Raw genomic sequence first — 17212 nt, 5'->3', positions numbered from 1 at the left:
AAAAAAAAAAAAGGGCTGGAGAGATGGCTCAGGGGTTAAGAGCATTGACTGCTCTTCCAAAGGTCCTGAGTTCAATTCCCAGCAACCACATGGTGGCTCACAACCATTTGTAATGAGGTCTGGTGCCCTCTTCTGGTCTGCACTGCAGACATACAGACAGAATATTGTATACATAATAAATAAATATTTTAAAAAAATAAATAAAAAATAAAAGCTGGCATCACCACGCCCAGTTTAACCCATTTTAAAACCTTCATTGGAGCTGCTGAGGTAGGACTGGTGAATTCACGCTAGCCTAGGCAACCTGTGCATTAATAACCCTTTCCGTTGCGGTGACCCACTCCCTGACAGAAGCAGCACAGGGGAACGATTTGTTCTGGCACATGGTTTCAGAGAGCTCAGTTCGTGGCTGCGCGGCTCCATGAACTTGGCCAGAAAGAACATCATGGTAGCAGGAAGCAAGACAGTAAAGAGATATGTACTTCACAGCCAAGCAAGAAGCAAAGAGAGGGAATATGGGAAACGGCCAGGGTAAGATGCCACTTCTAACAAAGACATCATGTTATCAATCCATCATGGGATCGACCCACTGATTGGGTCCGAGCTCTCAGAAGCAAACTGTCTCTGGGCCCCTTCCTTCACCAGAATCCCAAAAGGCCTGCTTCCCTAACTTTGGAGGCCTTCTTAACCAAGCATAAGACTTTAGGCACTTATTGGGGTTTGCTAGTGCACACCTTTTATCCTAGCACTGAGGAGACATAGGCAAAGGATCTCTGTGAGTTCCAGGCCAGCCAGGGCTACCTAATGCGATCCTATCTAAACAAACAAACACACACACCCCAGGTAAAAAATAAAAGAACTCAAAAAAAAAACATAAAAAGCAATTTTTATTCTTTTTTTTCTCTTTTATTTTTGCTTTATTTATTTATTTATTCTCTTTTATTATCTGCTATGCAAGATGGTTTCCAATTCCTGGAATCAAGCAATCCTCATGCCTCAGCCTCCCCAAGAATCTGGTATGGCTAGCACATATGGACCTCTCTACTCAACTAACATAAGATTCTAAAGTGGCAAATATTGAAAATGACTTGATGTACCTTTTCATCAAAAATTGGATCTAGGGCTGGAGAAATGGCTCAGAGGTTAAGAGCACTGACTATTCTTCCAGAGGTCCTGAGTTCAATTCCCAGCAACCACATGGTGGCTCAAAACCATCTATAATGAGATCTGTCTTCTGTCTGTAGGCACACATACAGACAGAACACTGTATGCATAATAAATACATAAATCTTTAAAAAAAATTAGATCTGCCAGGCATCTGCACTGTGGTGAAAACATACAACACACACACACACACACACATAATCAAAAATAATCTTTTTTAAAATTAATTTACTCAGCTGGGCGTGGTGATACAAACCTTTAATCTCAGCATTTGGGAGGCAGAGGCAGACAGATCTCAGCAAGTTCGAGGAGAGCCTAGTCTATAATGTGAGTTCCAGGACAGCCAAGGCTACACATTGGAACCCTGTTTCAAAAAACAAAACAAAAACTAAAGAAACGAACAATCAAATAGCTGCATTCGGTAGAAAAGAAAAAATAGCTTGCTTGGCATGGTGGTACACACCTTTGATCCCAGCACTTGGGAGGCAAAGGCAGGTGGATATTTGACCACGTCAACCTGGTCTGCATAGTTCCAAGACAGTCAAGGCTATTACACAGAGAATCTCTATTGTGAAAACCAACCCAAACTTGAAGGCTGATGAGCTTCCTCTCAGTGTCACTTCTCTCCATGCCAGGGTCAAAGCCTAGGAAGAACCCAGGCTGCTGTGCAGGCTGAGACTACAGGCTTCTGTTACCACCTCTGGTTGTGTGTTGCTGGATCAACTCTGGCCTTTGTACACACTAGGCAAGCTCTCTCATGCCTCCAGACCTTGGCACCTGCTGTAGACCAGAGCCCTTTTCCCTGTTTCATCTGCCTGGGGAATTTCCACTCGTTTTACACCTCAGCCTTGCCTTCTTCCCTGGAGATTTTATTTCTTTTCCCATGCTGGCTATAGCAGCTTTGGGGTGGGGTTCCCCCACCTTCACCTTCATTGTTCTGTACCTTAGTGAAGTATTTACCCGATCACATGGTAACTGTTCTATCTGCTCCTGTAGCAAGCTCCATGAGGACTGTCTTAATTATCTTTTAGACATCCATCCCCGGGGGCCTGGTGCTGTTTCTAGAGTCACAGCAGTTCCTCGGGTGAAGTGAGCTGAAGGATGAATCAACTGGATGGACCAGAAAACAGCAGGGAGTGGGGATGCACGGCTGTGCTCCTAGCACAAGGGAGGCAGAGGCAGGACAGCCTTGAAGGCCACCTTAGTCAAGGCTACACAGCAAGAAGAGGGAGAGCGCTGGAGGACACAGGGAGGGAAGAGTAGGGACACACCACAGGACTGACAGCCACAAAGAGCTCTGACAGCTTGTCCATTCCTGGTTAATGATACTAGTTCTCTGGAACTGTAATCTTTTATACCAAAAAGAAGATTTATTGTCTCCCTGTCAATCGGAAGGATGAGGTTAGAATAATGTAGACTTACTGCCTGAATTATAATTTCATAAATAGCCACACAGTGCATTGTTATATATTACAGAGATGGCTTAGCAAAGACATAACTGATACGGGGTGATGTTCTAATTTCAAATTCTGGTTCTGCTACCTACTGGAAGTAAAATCTTGGGGACAATACTCTATCTGTGCCTTAGATTGCTCCTATGTAAAATGGGGCAGTTATAGTACCTATTGCCAAAAGGTGTCACCATTACCTGCAGTAAAGAATGTAAAGCTGGGGGCTGGAGAGATGGCTTAGCGGTTAAGAGCATTGCCTGCTCTTCCAAAGGTCCTGAGTTCAATTCCCAGCAACCACATGGTGGCTCACAACCATCTGTAATGAGGTCTGGTGCCCTCCTCTGTCCTGCAGACATACACACAGACAGAATATTGTATACATAATAAATAAATAAATATTTAAAAAAAAGAATGTAAAGCTATCGAGTTAGTACCTGACACACCTTTACCTGCCACTTGAGCTGGGGGTGTGCCCCAGCACCTTAGTCTGTGGGCTGCCCTCTGTATGCTACAAATATGCGTTGCTTTTATTGGCTGATGAATAGAACTGTTTTGACCATTGACTTAGCAGAGTAAAGACAGGCAGGAAATCCAAACGGATATAGAGAGAAAGAGTAGGCAGAGTCAAGGAGACGCCATGTAGCCGCTGGGGAAGAAGGCCTCATGGGAAAATATAAACTGGTAGAAATGGGTTAATTTATAGTTAGGGCTAGTTAGTAAGAAACTTAAGCCATTGGCCAAACAACTGTAACTGATATTAAGCCTCAGAATGGTTATTTAATAAGCAGCTGAGGGGACCCAGTGGGCCAAGAGAAACCGGTCCAGTGGGACCCGGCTAGATGGAGGAAAGTCTTCATCTTCAGGATCACCATTACCTGAGGTAAAGGATGGAAAACTATCGAGTAAGTACCTGGCACACTACTTACCTACCACTTGAGCTAGGGGTGTGCCTCAGCACCATGGCATGTGTTTAGCGTGCCAAAGGTAGGTCAATCCTCAGCACCACAAAGGTATGTGTACTACTGACTGGGCAGTGGTGGCGCACACCTTTAATCCCAGCACTAGGGAGGCACAGGCAGGAGGATCTCTGTGAGCTTCGAGGCCAGAGCGAGTTCCAAGGCAGTCAGAGATACACAGAGAAACCCTGTCTCAAAACAAAACACAGAAAGGTATGCCTACTACTGACACATGGTCACATGATGCGCTCTGAGTGGGTGGCTAGTGCACTTTCATATAAGCCAGGAGCTTTCCATAGAGGGGACATTTAGCAGTATCTGGCACATTTTTGTTGATCACCAGGAAGAGAGAGTACTACTGACATCTGTGGTCCACAGACAGACATGCACCTCAAAAGGGTTATCAGGACCCAAAACGTGAGCAAGACAGAAGTTGGGAAACCCTGGCATTAACAGGGTGTGAGACGTAGTACATAGGATATAGCATAAGCTCTTCTATGTATCGTGTGTTCCTGTAACGGATACAGTTTGGGGACAAGTCCTTTCTCCCACATTTCATACATTATAGCATATACACAGAAAAGTAACCTGTCATGTTTTTTCCACATATGCATTGATTTTAACTGGCTTTTCTTTTCCTTTTCCTTGTGTGTGTGCTGGACATTGAACCCAGTGTGAGTGTGTGTGTGTTTACTGGACATTGAACTCAGAGCCGGTACCCCAAGCATTCTACCACTGAAGTACATTCCAGTGTGTATGCTCACTATGGCAAATGCATGGCAGACAATTCTTGCGTTAGTTTTATCCTGCCACCATGTCAAGCACAAAGCCTTCAGCAGAGGCCCCTAATCAATGGGGAGGTGGAAGAGGCAGGAAGAGCAGAAGTTCAAGGACATCCTCTGCAACTTAAAGAGTTCGATCAGCCTGCACTACACCAGACCCCATCTCAAAACAATCAAACAACAAACCCAAATTTAACCAGAACCTACAGGCTTCTCCGTCTCCACATGGCGTTTCATTTTACACGACCGTGTGGTGCTATGCATCGACTAGCTCAGATGGCACAAGTGTTGAAGGTAGTCCCGGTAGGGACTGTTTTCCACATCTGCAAAACTACCCCACAAAGCCCGCAGTGTCAGGCTCTCAGGGGTCATCTGTGAAGCCCCTGCGCTCCTAACCAGCCCATCGCCATACCTGCATAAAGTTAAGACCTGAGGTAGAAGACCCAGGAAACCAAAAAGCCTGGAAGAACCTGGCCGGAGAGTGGGCGGAACGATAGGAGCGAGGGGTCGAACGCAAAAGAGGCAGCAGCGCTCTACACAGTCCAAGCACTCTCCCGGGACAACCTCGGAGTACCTCAGCCAAGGTTGAGCCTGTGCGATGGAGAGCGCACGCGCGCCGGAGGACCGCGCCTCCTTCCTGCTGGCGCAGGCGCGTGCGCGACCCCGCGGGTCAGAGACGGCGGCCGGGAGGCGGAAGTGGAGGTTGTTGTGGCTCGGCCGGCTGCGCGAGAAGGCTACCGCTGCCGAGGCGGCGGCCGCGGCTCTGAGGCGGTGGCGGCGCTGCCGACTGCGGGCCGCTCGGCCTCTGGGCTCGGCCCGCAGCCTCCCCTCATCCCGCCGGGGCCCACGCCGACCAGCGCCTGCCCTATGAGTGTGTCACTGGTGGTCATCCGACTGGAGCTCGCGGATCACTCGCCGGTCCCCGCCGACTTCGGCTTCAGCGCCGCCGGTGAGTCCGCGGCCTCGCGCAGGGCTGACAGGTCGGCCGCCTAGGGGCTGCCAGGTGCCTCTGCTCGGCGTCCCCCTCGACGCTTTCGCTGCGGGACGCGCGGCCTGGGGGATGCTCTGAGCCTTTTCCAAACTGGCAAACAGGCCGGTGGGGAAATCATCTGCCTAAAGTTAGGTATGAGTGGGTGGAAACAGGGATTCGAACCCAGCTGGGTCCGAGAATCTGACGTCTTCCCCAGCCGCCGCAGACTTCCTTAGTGGGCCATTTAGCTTTGTCGTCAAAACATTACCTGGTGACATTGGTTCAGGAGATTAGAGGCTCCCGAGGTGGAGGCAGGAGGACAGGTGAAACACAAGCCAGTCTGAGTTCCAGAAAAGCCTGTCCCAACAAACAGAAAAAAAGGTGTGTGGGAGGGTGATTGCTTGGTATGTGTCAGAGCTTCATCGTGCGGAGAATCAGATGTGGTCTCTAATCTGTGGCGTACGGAATAAATGTGATAAATTGATGGAAAGGGGGGGGGTGCCGCTTTTTCAAGGGAAGTGGCATCGCTGGACACTCCGTGAGTCCAGCATTTGGAACTACAGTGGAAGAATGTGGTCTTACCGTGTTGTGCATTTTGTTACTCAAACGAGTATGATTTATTTCGAGATTACAAACATTTTTCAAGGGCTCAAAGTGACCCCTAGTTCTGGAAGTCAACTAGTCACTTATAGGTATCCTCATGGGCCAATCATGGAGTCATTTATGCAACAAAGACAGTGAGCGTTTCTATGGCATGCTGGGTTGTGTGGGATGATCTGGTCCTGGCAAGCCTGGGGTCCACCTCGCCTCAGAGCTGATGGTAAGGGTATTTCAGTCCTGCCTCAGGGTCTCTGAAATGCCGTTTATTCGTGAGACTTGCATTTTGGCCACAACATAGGCTCTCACTTTACTAGGTGCTACTCATGGTAGTTCATCTGGGTATAATCGAGGATCGTTCTGGAAGGCCCCTATTCCTGTGGGTTTAAGGACATGATTTCAGTAAACAGCGCCATGTTTCTGAGAGTATTGTGATAGACACCACTGATGGTTACCAGGGGTGAGGTGGAGGTGTGCTGTAGGGGTCCTGAAGGGACAGAGGCACATACTGCAAACTCAGTCTCACCCATTTGGGGAAGCGCAGCAAACAAGGAGGAACCCTATTGATTGGAGTGCCGAGAAGGGAGGGGAATTTGTTCTGTCATCAGGTATTAATCATTCATGTGTTCTTCAGCTGGGGAGATGTCCGATGAGGAGATCAAAAAGAAGACACTGGCTTCAGCTGCCGCCTGTCTAGAAGGGAAGTCACCAGGGGAGAAAGCAGCAATCATCCACCAGCACCTTGGCCGGCGGGAAATGACTGATGTGATTATCGAGACCATGAAGGCCAGCCCAGGTATGCCCTCAGGAACCTGGCCTTGCTTTTGTATTGTAAGCCCATGAGGCTCACCGCTGGCGTCATATTTTATTTTCAACAGAAGATCTTATTTAGCCCACACTGACCTGACCTGCTACAGTGTGTGAAGCTGAGAATGACCTTGAACTTCTAATTCTTCATCCTTTGAATGTTGGGAGATTGTGTGTACATACCACTATATCCAGTTTATCTGTGGCTGTGGCTCAGACCCAAGGCCTTGCACGTGTAGGCAAGCACTCTACCAACTTCCTCCAGCATGCTTTTATTTTTTATCACTTCTGTGCTCTGTGTGATTTTTGTGAAGCCATGTTTCATTTTGTTTTTAAATTTTTCCCCCCTAAATAGTACTAAGATTGGGTGCAGAGTTACATGCCTTTAGTCAGCCACTCAGGGCAGAGGCAGAATGGTTATTTAAACCCTGGAGCTTGCAAACAGCTAACATAAGAAGAGCCTGTTTCAGAGGAATAGTAAAGAAAACAAATTGTGGAGTGTAATGAAGTGGATTCTTAACTGTAGTGGGGAGTGCTCCCGGGGAGCAGTGCATCTGGGTCAGCTTGCCAAGCCCTCACTTCCCTGCAGTGCTCAGCTGAGGGAGTGGATGCATTCTGCATCTCCAGCATAGGTGTGGTCAGAACTGGAAGGTTTGGTTTTCAGAGTGCTCTGATTTTGGTCTCAATGAGGAGCAGGTGGTAAATGTTGCCTGTTTTGTTCGGGTTTTGCTGGATTGTGAGGTGCCCTAGTGTTGGGTTACTGCTGGATATGGGATGGGCCCTTCCTGGGTTTTTTTTTTTTTTTTTAGGGTGCTAACATATTTTTACAAGGATGTGAGGAGATGTTTTTAGGCAGGGAAAGCTTTAAAGTTGAGATGTTCCCGAGCTCAGCATTTCTGTCAGTATGGTTTGTGTGTTATGACAAGATTTCTATGACAGCCCGGATCTACACTCCTCTTGCTTCAGCCTCCAGTGTGCTTAATGCAATACAGTATAGTGTCTCCATCACAGTTCATTTTCCAGCTTGAAATTCTGACTTTATTGGGCTCCTGAAGCTTATTTTCAGCTGTTTGTTATCTGCTAACTTTGCTTTTGTAAGATGAGTTGAGAGACACAATGGAAGAAAAGAAGTCTTCAACAGCCTCCCTGTCTGCACAGAGAAGCAGAAAGCAAAACGAGTCGGTGAACACAGCCCCAGACTCCCCGTCCAAGCAGCTCCCAGACCAGATATCCTTCTTCAGCGGCAACCCTTCCGTTGAGATAGTCCATGGCATCATGCACCTGTATAAGACGAAGTAAGACAAGCTCTGATTACGCTTTGAGTAGGGAAAGAAGTCTGTGCAACTGCCTACCTTTAAGACTGTGTATTAGAGTTCTGAAATGCTTGTTCGACAGTGTAGATTGGGCCAAAACTTTCCATACTTAAAAGTAAATAATGTAGGTGCACTTAAAGAATGCTGTGGAGCTGCGCCTCGTGGCGCACACCTTTAATCCCAGCACTCAGGCAGAGGCAGGGGGATCTCTGTGAGTTTGAAGCCAACCTGGTCTAAAATTGAGTTCCAGGAAAGTCAGGGCTGTTATACAGAGAAATCCTGTCTTGGAAAAAACAAAAACAAGAAGAAATGTTTGGAAATATTCTGTTAGCTGTTAGGCATGGGTATTGATTGGGGAATTGAAAATCAAATGAGGTAAAGCACCACATGTCCTTGTCCTTACGCAACTGTACCTTAGCTAAGAAGCCAGCTAACTCATTTTCATTGAAATACCTCTTCTATGACTTTGGTTTTTATTTTGTTTTTGAGGGTTTTTGTTGTTGTTGTTTTTATCTTTATTTTGTTTGTGAGACAAGGTCTTACAACTTAGAACTTCATAGAGATCAGCCTGTAAATGTGTGTGTTACTAGACTTGACTTTTTACACCTTTTCCTCTCCTTTTTTTTGTTTGTTTGTTTGTTTGTTTTTAACTTTTTTTTTTTATTTTAACTTTATTATGTTCGTTGGTGTGAAGGTGTCAGATCTCATGGAACTGCATTTTTTTCAGACAGTTGTGAACTGCCATGTGGGTGCTTGGAATCGAACCCGGGTCCTCTGGAAGAGCAGTCAGTGCTCTTAACCGCTGAGCTATTTCTCCAGCCCCTTGTTTGTTTGTTTTGTTTTTGTTTTTTTAAGCTTGCTTCTGGAAGCCCAAGGAAAGGAAGCACTTGAATAGATAAATACTTGGGCCTTAGGCTGCCTGGCTAGGATAATTGGTTTGGTTACGTCTCAATGACTGTCCTTGCCTGAACTTGTTTCCCAGATCCCTCCTGGGAAAACAGCCAGTCATCAGGTAGCCAGTTTGGAACCTAGCAGTTTTCAATTGCATTGTTGAAGGTTCCCTTTCCTCCCTCCCAAAAGTTTAGCTCGGCAGCACTTTTTGTAATCTTCAGTCACATCCTTGCATTTAGAATTCTCATGTAGCTTTACAGGTCTTTCTTCCCCTAGAGCTCTCTTAAGAGAAATTCACAGTAGCACTGTGCTTCACAGTTATTTGACAATATATTACTATTCAAAAATTAATATGTTAAAAGAATAAAACACGGTGCTGGAAAGATGGCTCAGAGGTTTAGAACACTTGCTGCTTTTGCAGAGACCTGGGTTCAGTTCCCAGCACCCATAAGGTAACTCACAGCCATCTTTAACACTAGTACTAGGGAATCCCATGCCTTTTCTGGGCACCAGGCCTACATGTGGTGCACAGACATATCTATAGGCAAACACTCATATGCATAAAAGTAAACCTTTTTTGAAAAGCGGTGGTGGCGCACGCCTTTAATCCCAGCACTCGGGAGGCAGAGGCAGGCGGATCTCTGGGAGTTCGAGTCCAGCCTGGTCTACAAGAGCTAGTTCCGGGACAGGCTCCAAAACCACAGAGAAACCCTGTCTCGAAAAACCAAAAAAAAAAAAAAGAAAATAAAACACTGAGTCTGGCTAGTATAGAATAAGAACCCTTTAAGCCATGATTGAAAATTCCGAAGAGGGCTGGGTGTGGTGGCAGAGGCAGGCAGATCTCTGTGAGTTCAAAGCTCACCTGGTCTACAAATGAGTTCTAGAACAGCCAGAGCTGTACACAGAGAAACCCTGTCTTTAAAAACCAGAAGGAAAAGAGAAAAATTCTGGAGAAGAGCTTGGTGGGATGAATATACTCAAAATACGTTGTGTGGAATTCTCAAGGATTTAATAAAATATTTTTTAAAAAGATCGAAAAACTCTGATGGAAGGTAATATGGAACGTAGAGCTTGCCTTAAAGTACACTGCAGACATATGAAAAGATTCAGCAGACTCACAGGTTGTTTAGGTTGATGGTGAAATATTAGTTGTTTTATTTTTTCATATTTTCTTGGACAGAGTTGTTTGGTTAGTGTTCTCCAAATTCTTCAAAACAATCTCATTATCATCCTCTTAGTAAGATGACCTCCTTAAAGGAAGATGTGCGGCGTAGTGCCATGCTGTGTGTTCTCACTGTCCCTGCCACCATGACCAGTCACGACCTTATGAAGTTTGTCGCCCCATTCAATGATGTGATTGAACAGATGAAAATCATCAGAGATTCTACTCCGAATCAGTATATGGTGCTGATCAAGTTCAGTGCACAGGTAAAAGTTAAGATGCTAGATGTCGCTCTGTTGCAGACATGCTGTTGTTACTGTGATGCCAGCTGTGTGTGTTTCAGGCCTCGAATATGGTTATGTTTCCTTTAGGAAGTGGGCAACTGGTTGTGGCCCCATAGCTACTAGAAACACAGTTACAGTGGTGCTTTAGTTTCACAGGTCTTCATGTCCAGCCCTGACTGGCTGGAACTTGCTTTAGTTTCACAGGGTCTTAATGTCCAGCCCTGACTGGCTGGTACTTGCTTTAATTTTACAGGGTCTTAATGTCCAGCCCTGACTGGCTGGTACTTTCTTTGAAGACCAGGCTGGCTTGGAACTCACAGAGATCTGTTTGCCTTTGCTTCCCAGTGTTAGGGCTAAAGGTGTGCACCACCATACCCAACAACAAAACCTAAGATGACCAACCAGCCATGCGTTGAAACTAGGATCTTCTGATAGTAGTTAGAGGCATTATCCATTGTTCCTCTATTCTGCGGTGCCATTATTTTTTTTTCACTTAAGAAAATGTAAACGTTTATTGAAATTGTCTTAGAGAAAACATAATCCCGAAGCCTGATCCCATGACTGCTGTCCTCCCAAGGTCCACTCCACAATAGAGCCAGTTTTTCTTGAAAAGCTCAAACGAGCTTTTCTCCCCACTATCCCAACTCCATTCATCTCCCGCCAATTCTCTCCTCTCTTTACCGATCATTTTTAATGCAGGAGTGATCCTATGTCCCCTTCAGTTGGTTACTTCTTACAGTAATACTTTGACGAAGCCCAAGCAAGAATCAACTTTAAGTTGGTAAGCATGAATTTAAGAGCCTTTGCCCACTCGTCCTCTGTGTTCAGGTGGGTCCTGATGGAGTAGCATTTCCCACTGCCCATGGCATCCTCCAGCATACCTCCCTTCACGTGGATCCTGTAGGGCAGGAAGAGGCCTTCCTCCTTCTTTAGCATCTTCACAAACTGCTGTAGGCAGTCCAAAAAGGCCTTCATCCCACGGTCATACTTGTTATCATAGAAGATGTTGTGGCTCCCATCTGAGAACAAGAGCAGCATTTCATCACCAGCCAAGGACTTGATGTAGGAATGGTCCCCGCAGGGAACTAGTTGGTACCTCTGGAATTGTAGTCCTGCCGGTGCCATTATTTTTAAAAATAAAAAAATTATTTATTGTTAACTTTTGTGGCCCTTTGATTTGTCCCATCACCCCACACATGCTAGGTAGATGCTCTGCCCCTGAATATATCTCCAGCTCTTTTTTCCTTTTCTATGTTTTGAGACAGGATCTTACTAAGTTGCCCAGGCTGCCCTTGTATTCACTCTGTAGCTCAGATTGAGATCTCGTGCCTCAGTCTTCTGTGTCACTAGATGACAGACTTGCCCCACACCTGACTCATGGTTTCTACACATCGGCATTGTGTTTGCTTATCCTGTGGTATTAGTCCTTGATGACATGGAAGCCCACACATGTCTGTAGTCGGTGTCATTGTTCTATTTGTCATTGTCCCATTTTCATTCTGTTCGCAAGATGATCTTTATACTTTTTAGAAAATAGTTTTTTAAGATTTTTTAAAAAATTTTTTTAATTAGCTTTTTTTTTCAAGACAGGGTTTCTCTGTAGCTTTGGAGCCTGTCCTGGAACTAGCTCTTGTAGACCAGGCTGGCCTCGAACTCACAGAGATCCACCTGCCTCTGCCTCCCTAGTGCTGGGATTAAAGGCGTACGCCGCGACCACCCAGCTTCTTTTTAATTTTTTATTATGTGCCTGTGTGTGTGAGTGCAGTGACCGTGGAAGCCAGAAGAGTGTGTCATGTCCCCTGGAGCTGGAGTTACAGACCTCCTGACATGGGTGCTGGAAACTAAACGCTGGTCCTCTGCCAAAGCAGTATCTCTCTACTACTGAGCCATCTCTCCACTTCCCAGTTGTAGTGTTGAGTGGTCGACAGTACAGAGAGGCAGACCAGTGAAAGAACAGTGATGTCCCCAGATCTGAAAGCAGCTGTGCAGTTTGAACTAGGAAGGTTTATCACATCTTCCCTTCATGGACTGCCATAAGCATGCTGGTTCGTATGAGTATGTGTGTCTGTGGATGAGTTCCTAAGGAGCTGTCCCAGCTTTGTTGTGTTTTTATATCCTATGATATTTGTCCACTGAAGTGTGACCAAGTCTGTCTGTGGAAAATTAACTTCTCTTCCCTCTACGGTCAAAGGTTTCCTCCAGATAAACTATCCCATCCTGCGAGTTTACAAATGTGTGCATGTCACTCTGATGGGTCATTGAGGTTTGTGAGTCAAAGGGAATTCATGACACAGGCTTCCTTGTTCGAGAATCCAGAGTGAGATTACAGGAATAGAATTCAGGTTGCTAGGCTTGGAGGCAAGCGCCTTTACCCACTGTGCCATCTCACTGGCCCCTATATACAATCTTCACAAATTACATTTTATTTATTTTTTATGAGTATGTATTTGCATGTTTGGACACATGTGGAGATCAGAGGACAACTTGCATGAGTTGGTTTTCCTCTACCATGTGGGTTCCAGGGATTGTGAGGCTTGGCATCTGATGCCTTTACCTGCTGAGCCATCTCCCTGGCCTACATATAATATGTACGTATATACGTGTATATGTGTGTGTGTATGTATATAACCATATATATATATACATATGTGTGTATACATATGTGTGTGTATATATGTATATGGTTCTGTTTTTGTTTTTTTTTTAAAGGGAGGTTGTTTTTTGTTTGTTTGGTTTTGGTTTTTCGAGACTAGAGTTTCACTGTGTAGCTTTGGCTATCCGGAACCCACTCTGTAGACCATACTGTCCTTAAACTCACAGAGATAGATCTACCTGTCTCTGTCTCCTGAGTCCTGGGATTAAAGGTGTTTGCCACCACTACTGGGCTAATTTGTTTTGTTTTGTTTTGTTTGTTTTTTGAGACAGAGTTTCTCTGTAGCTTTGGTGCCTGTCCTGGAACTAGTTCTTGTAGACCAGGCTGTCCTTGAACTCACAGAGATCTGCCTGCCTCTGTCTCCCAAATACTGGGATTAAAGGTGCCACCACCACCCGGCTTGTTTTTTGTAATTTTAAAGGCAGAGTTGTCCAGACTGCATTGGAATTAACTATGTATACCAGAATGACCTCAAACTCACAGAGATCTACCTGCCTCTGCCCCCAAAGTGTTGGGCTTAAAGATGTATACTACCTCACTGGGCCCCATATATGATTTTTTTAAAAAAATACTCTTTTATTTTGAGACAAGGTCTCCTGAAAATCACTGTTTAGCCTAGGCTAGCCTTGAACTTTCAGACACACACCTGGCCTCAGCCTCCTGACCTGGGAGGTTATAAGCATGAACTTTAATGTCAAATTTGGGCTTAGGACATTTCCTAATTTAGTTCTGTGCCTTTTTCTTTGTAGTATCTGGTAATCATAGTTGTAGACACTGTAAAGTATTGCTGCTGTTCCTGGCTTGCAAGCAGTAACTGTCCCCTTACCCACACACGTGTCCCACTCCCAGGGATTGAAAGTGGCCTCATCCATCTTGGTTATTGATAGCTAGTGGTGTCACTCTAATTACTAGCCTCTCTGCAACCAATTTCCTCACCTTTTTAACAAAATATAGGATTTTCATGCCTCTAGGGGATACCAACGAAGACACTGCCTGTCTAGAATGCAGAACCGTGAGAACAAAGCTGTCAGTACAGGGACCCGTGATGTTATCACTGTTCTTAGTACTACACATGCTACCAAGTCTAACAGCTTAGGGAGCCACTGATCCACTACCTCCAGAGTGCCTCAAATTATGGGTATTTTGCTCATATATACGTCTGTGCCCCTGAAATGAGTTAAAAATGGTTGTGAACAATGTGGTGTTGAACCAAACCTGCTTCCTCTGAAGAGCAGCCAGTGCTGTTAACCACTGACTGAGCCATCTCTCCAGCCTTCCAAACACATTTTTAATAACCCTGGTGGTGGGGTATTTGTAAAGTCACATTAACAACTGTGTGTTCTTATACTTAGAACTCTGTACTGAAGGGGCCCACAGATCGGGTGCAAATAAGATCCAGCTAGTCACTTCCCAGAGTTAGATCAGAAGTGTCGTGTGAAGACACAGCTGGAGTACATACACAGGCACCTGTCTGTGTTCTTGCTCCCCTCTTTTTTCATGAAAACGAAAAAATCTTCTGAATAGTTTGTAATTTCTGTTGTCCCTAACTATTTACTCTGTGTGTGTGTGTGTGTGTGTGTGTGTGTGTGTGTGTGTGTGTGTGTGTGTGTGTGTTGGCAGTCAGTTCTCTCCTACTATATGGATCTCAGCGATCAAAATCAAACTGAGACTTGGTAGCAAGTGCTTTTACCCTCTACATCATCTCGCTGGCCCTTGTTGTCTTAGCTCTCATTGGAGGTTCGTGAAAATTTAGAAATCAGTAGTGTGACCTTTAGGAAATTCAGTCTTTCATGAAGGAATTTGTAAATCATCAGGGCATGGAAGCAGAAATGGGTGGGACAGGTGACTGTTGCACAGTGTGGCAACGCTTTCTCTCTGGTGTGCTCAGTCAGAACTGCCTAGCACTCTGGTCCTTTTAAAAAGTCAAAAATCACTCTTTGGCCTGACAAGGGAGGGGTACTTGATCGGGGGAGGGGGAGAAATGGGAGGCCATGGCGGGGAGGAGGCAGAAATCTTTAATAAATAAATAAATTTTAAAAAATAAATAAATAAATAAATAAAAACAACACTCTCTGCCCTGCAACTGATGACTGTGTTAGCAAGGAAGCCTTGATCATAATGGATTAACCTTTTCCTGAGTTCATTTCATAGTTAAAAAAAAAAAAGCTAAAAAGTAGAAGTTGGAATTCTTGTGTTTGGTTGTATATAATTCTAACCTTTTGTCTTGTTCTGAGATAAGGTCTCCCAGTATCATGAAACTTGGAAAACTTCCTCAAACTTGGAAAAAAAATTCAGATTTATTTAATTTTCTTTGTATGAATGTTTTGCCTGCATGTATGACATGCACCATGTGTGTCCTTGGAGCTCAGAAGAGGGCATCAGCTCCCAGGATCTGGAGTAAGGATGGTTGAACCACCACTTGGTGCTAGGAAATCAAATTTGGAAATTTGAAAGAGCAAGTGGTGTACATACCACCCTGAACCTGCCTGATCTCGTCTCAAAGAGCAAGTGCTCTTCACCTGATCCATGTCTCTAGTTCCTGCCCTCAGAATCTTTTTTTTCTATTGTTTGTCTTTTTGAGACAGGGTTTCAAAACTCTGTCTTAACTCTCCTGGGACTCCAGTCTGCCTTTGAACTAGCAGAAATCTACCAGTTGTGTGTGCCACCACTCAAAGCTGTCCTCAGATCCTTTGTTTGTTTGTTTGTTTGTTTTGAGACAGCATTTCTCTGTGTGTCTCTGACTATCCTGGAACTCACTCTGTAGACCAGACTGACCTCAAACTCACAGAGATCCACCTGCCTCCTAGTCCCAGAGTGCCAGGATTAAAGGCGTGCGCCACCACCGCTGTGCTTCTCAGATTTTTTTTTTTTTTTTTAGTTTTTCAAGACAGGGTTTCTTTGTATAGTCTTGGCTGTCTTGGAACTCACTCTGTCTGTTAGACTAGGCTGGCCTCAAACTCAGAGATCTGCCTGCCTTTGCCTCCTGAGTGCTGGGGTTAAAGGGGTGTACCGCCACTGTCCAGCTGCCTTCAGAGTCTGTCCAACTTCCTCAGCTTCCCCTGCACTAGCATTTTACCTAGTCCCATGCGGCATTTTAACAGTGTAGAGTTTTTTATTCTGTTTAGTTTAATAAAGGGTCTCCAGCCTGCATTTTTAGTACCTACATTGTAAAGAAGATGCCAATGTGTTCACATTGGAGATTTCAGGTGTTGACAGTATCATTTCAGAAAGAGGTACATTTTGACTGGGCATGATGGTACATGGTAGTACGTGCTCATAACCTCATCATAGCAGAGGCAAAATGACCAGGAATTTGATGCCAGCGTAGGCTGAATACCCATAAAATAACAGCAAAGCCTGTTTTTATTGGTGTGGTAGTGCACACTTGCCATCTCCAAACTCAAGAGGGTAAGGTTACATGGTCTTGAGTTTAAGACCAGACCAGGGGTATAGTAGTGATGTCTTTCATATAGCAACAAACCAAAAGTACATTTTTTATTATTATTGTTTTGGTTTTTCAAGACAGGTTTTCTCTGTGTAATATCTCTGGGTGTCCTGGAGTTTACTTTGTAGACTAGGTTTAATTTTTTTGTTTGCCATGTGTATGTAGTACCTACAAAGACCAGAAGAGAGTATTGAGTTTCCTGGAGGCAGAGTTACAGCTGGTTGTGGGCCATCTGGAAATAGTGCTGGAGAATGAACCCAGGTCCTCCAGCAGAGCAATATGTGCTCTTAACTGCAGAGCCATCTCTTTAGCTTCTGTATATCTCCTTATAGTTTTAGTTGCATTGGTGTGTGTGCAAGCATGTACACATGCTTGAAATCATGCTACAGTATGCATGTGCAGGTAAGATTATAGCTTGCAGGAGTTGCTTTACCATATGGGTTGCAGGGATTGAACTCATTGTCAGGCTTGATGTTGGCCACTTTCACCTGCTGAGTTATCTTGCTGGCCTCGAAGTATATTTCTTTGATATAGATGAATAATGTCCTCAAAAATACAATAGTGTGTATCGTGTGCATTTGCTTTAGTCTTATGCTCGACCCTTCTGTGAGAAGTCCTGTCATTTCGTGAGACTTACAGAGCTCGTGATCCACAGCTAGTTAGTGCCTTGTACTATAGAAGTTGAGCTAAGGGCTAGAGAGATGGCTCAGTGGTTAAGAGCATTGCCTGCTCTTCCA

General features: G+C 45.0%; 2 protein-coding genes across 2 annotated transcripts in view; one reads left to right on the top strand and one right to left on the bottom strand.

Moving 5' to 3' along the window:
- Nucleotides 1-4944, bottom strand: part of Acad10 (acyl-CoA dehydrogenase family member 10) — a 40009-nt gene extending 35065 nt beyond the window's left edge. The window contains exon 1 of the mRNA XM_005344469.2: nt 4766-4944. The gene's annotated coding sequence lies outside the window, so the exon portion shown is untranslated. The remainder of the gene's footprint in view (nt 1-4765) is intronic.
- A 110-nt stretch (nt 4945-5054) lies between these two features.
- Nucleotides 5055-17212, top strand: part of Brap (BRCA1 associated protein) — a 34771-nt gene continuing 22613 nt past the window's right edge. Inside the window, exons 1-4 of the mRNA XM_005344468.3 lie at nt 5055-5302; nt 6555-6716; nt 7827-8022; nt 10170-10359. Coding sequence (XP_005344525.1) covers nt 5221-5302; nt 6555-6716; nt 7827-8022; nt 10170-10359 — 630 coding nt within the window. The 5' untranslated portion in view covers nt 5055-5220. The remainder of the gene's footprint in view (nt 5303-6554; nt 6717-7826; nt 8023-10169; nt 10360-17212) is intronic.

Source organism: Microtus ochrogaster, chromosome 2, assembly GCF_000317375.1.
Source record: "Microtus ochrogaster isolate Prairie Vole_2 chromosome 2, MicOch1.0, whole genome shotgun sequence".
Taxonomy (NCBI): domain Eukaryota; kingdom Metazoa; phylum Chordata; class Mammalia; order Rodentia; family Cricetidae; genus Microtus; species Microtus ochrogaster.
The sequence above is the reverse complement of the archived record's forward strand: the minus strand, read 5'-3'. Positions and strand labels throughout refer to the sequence as shown.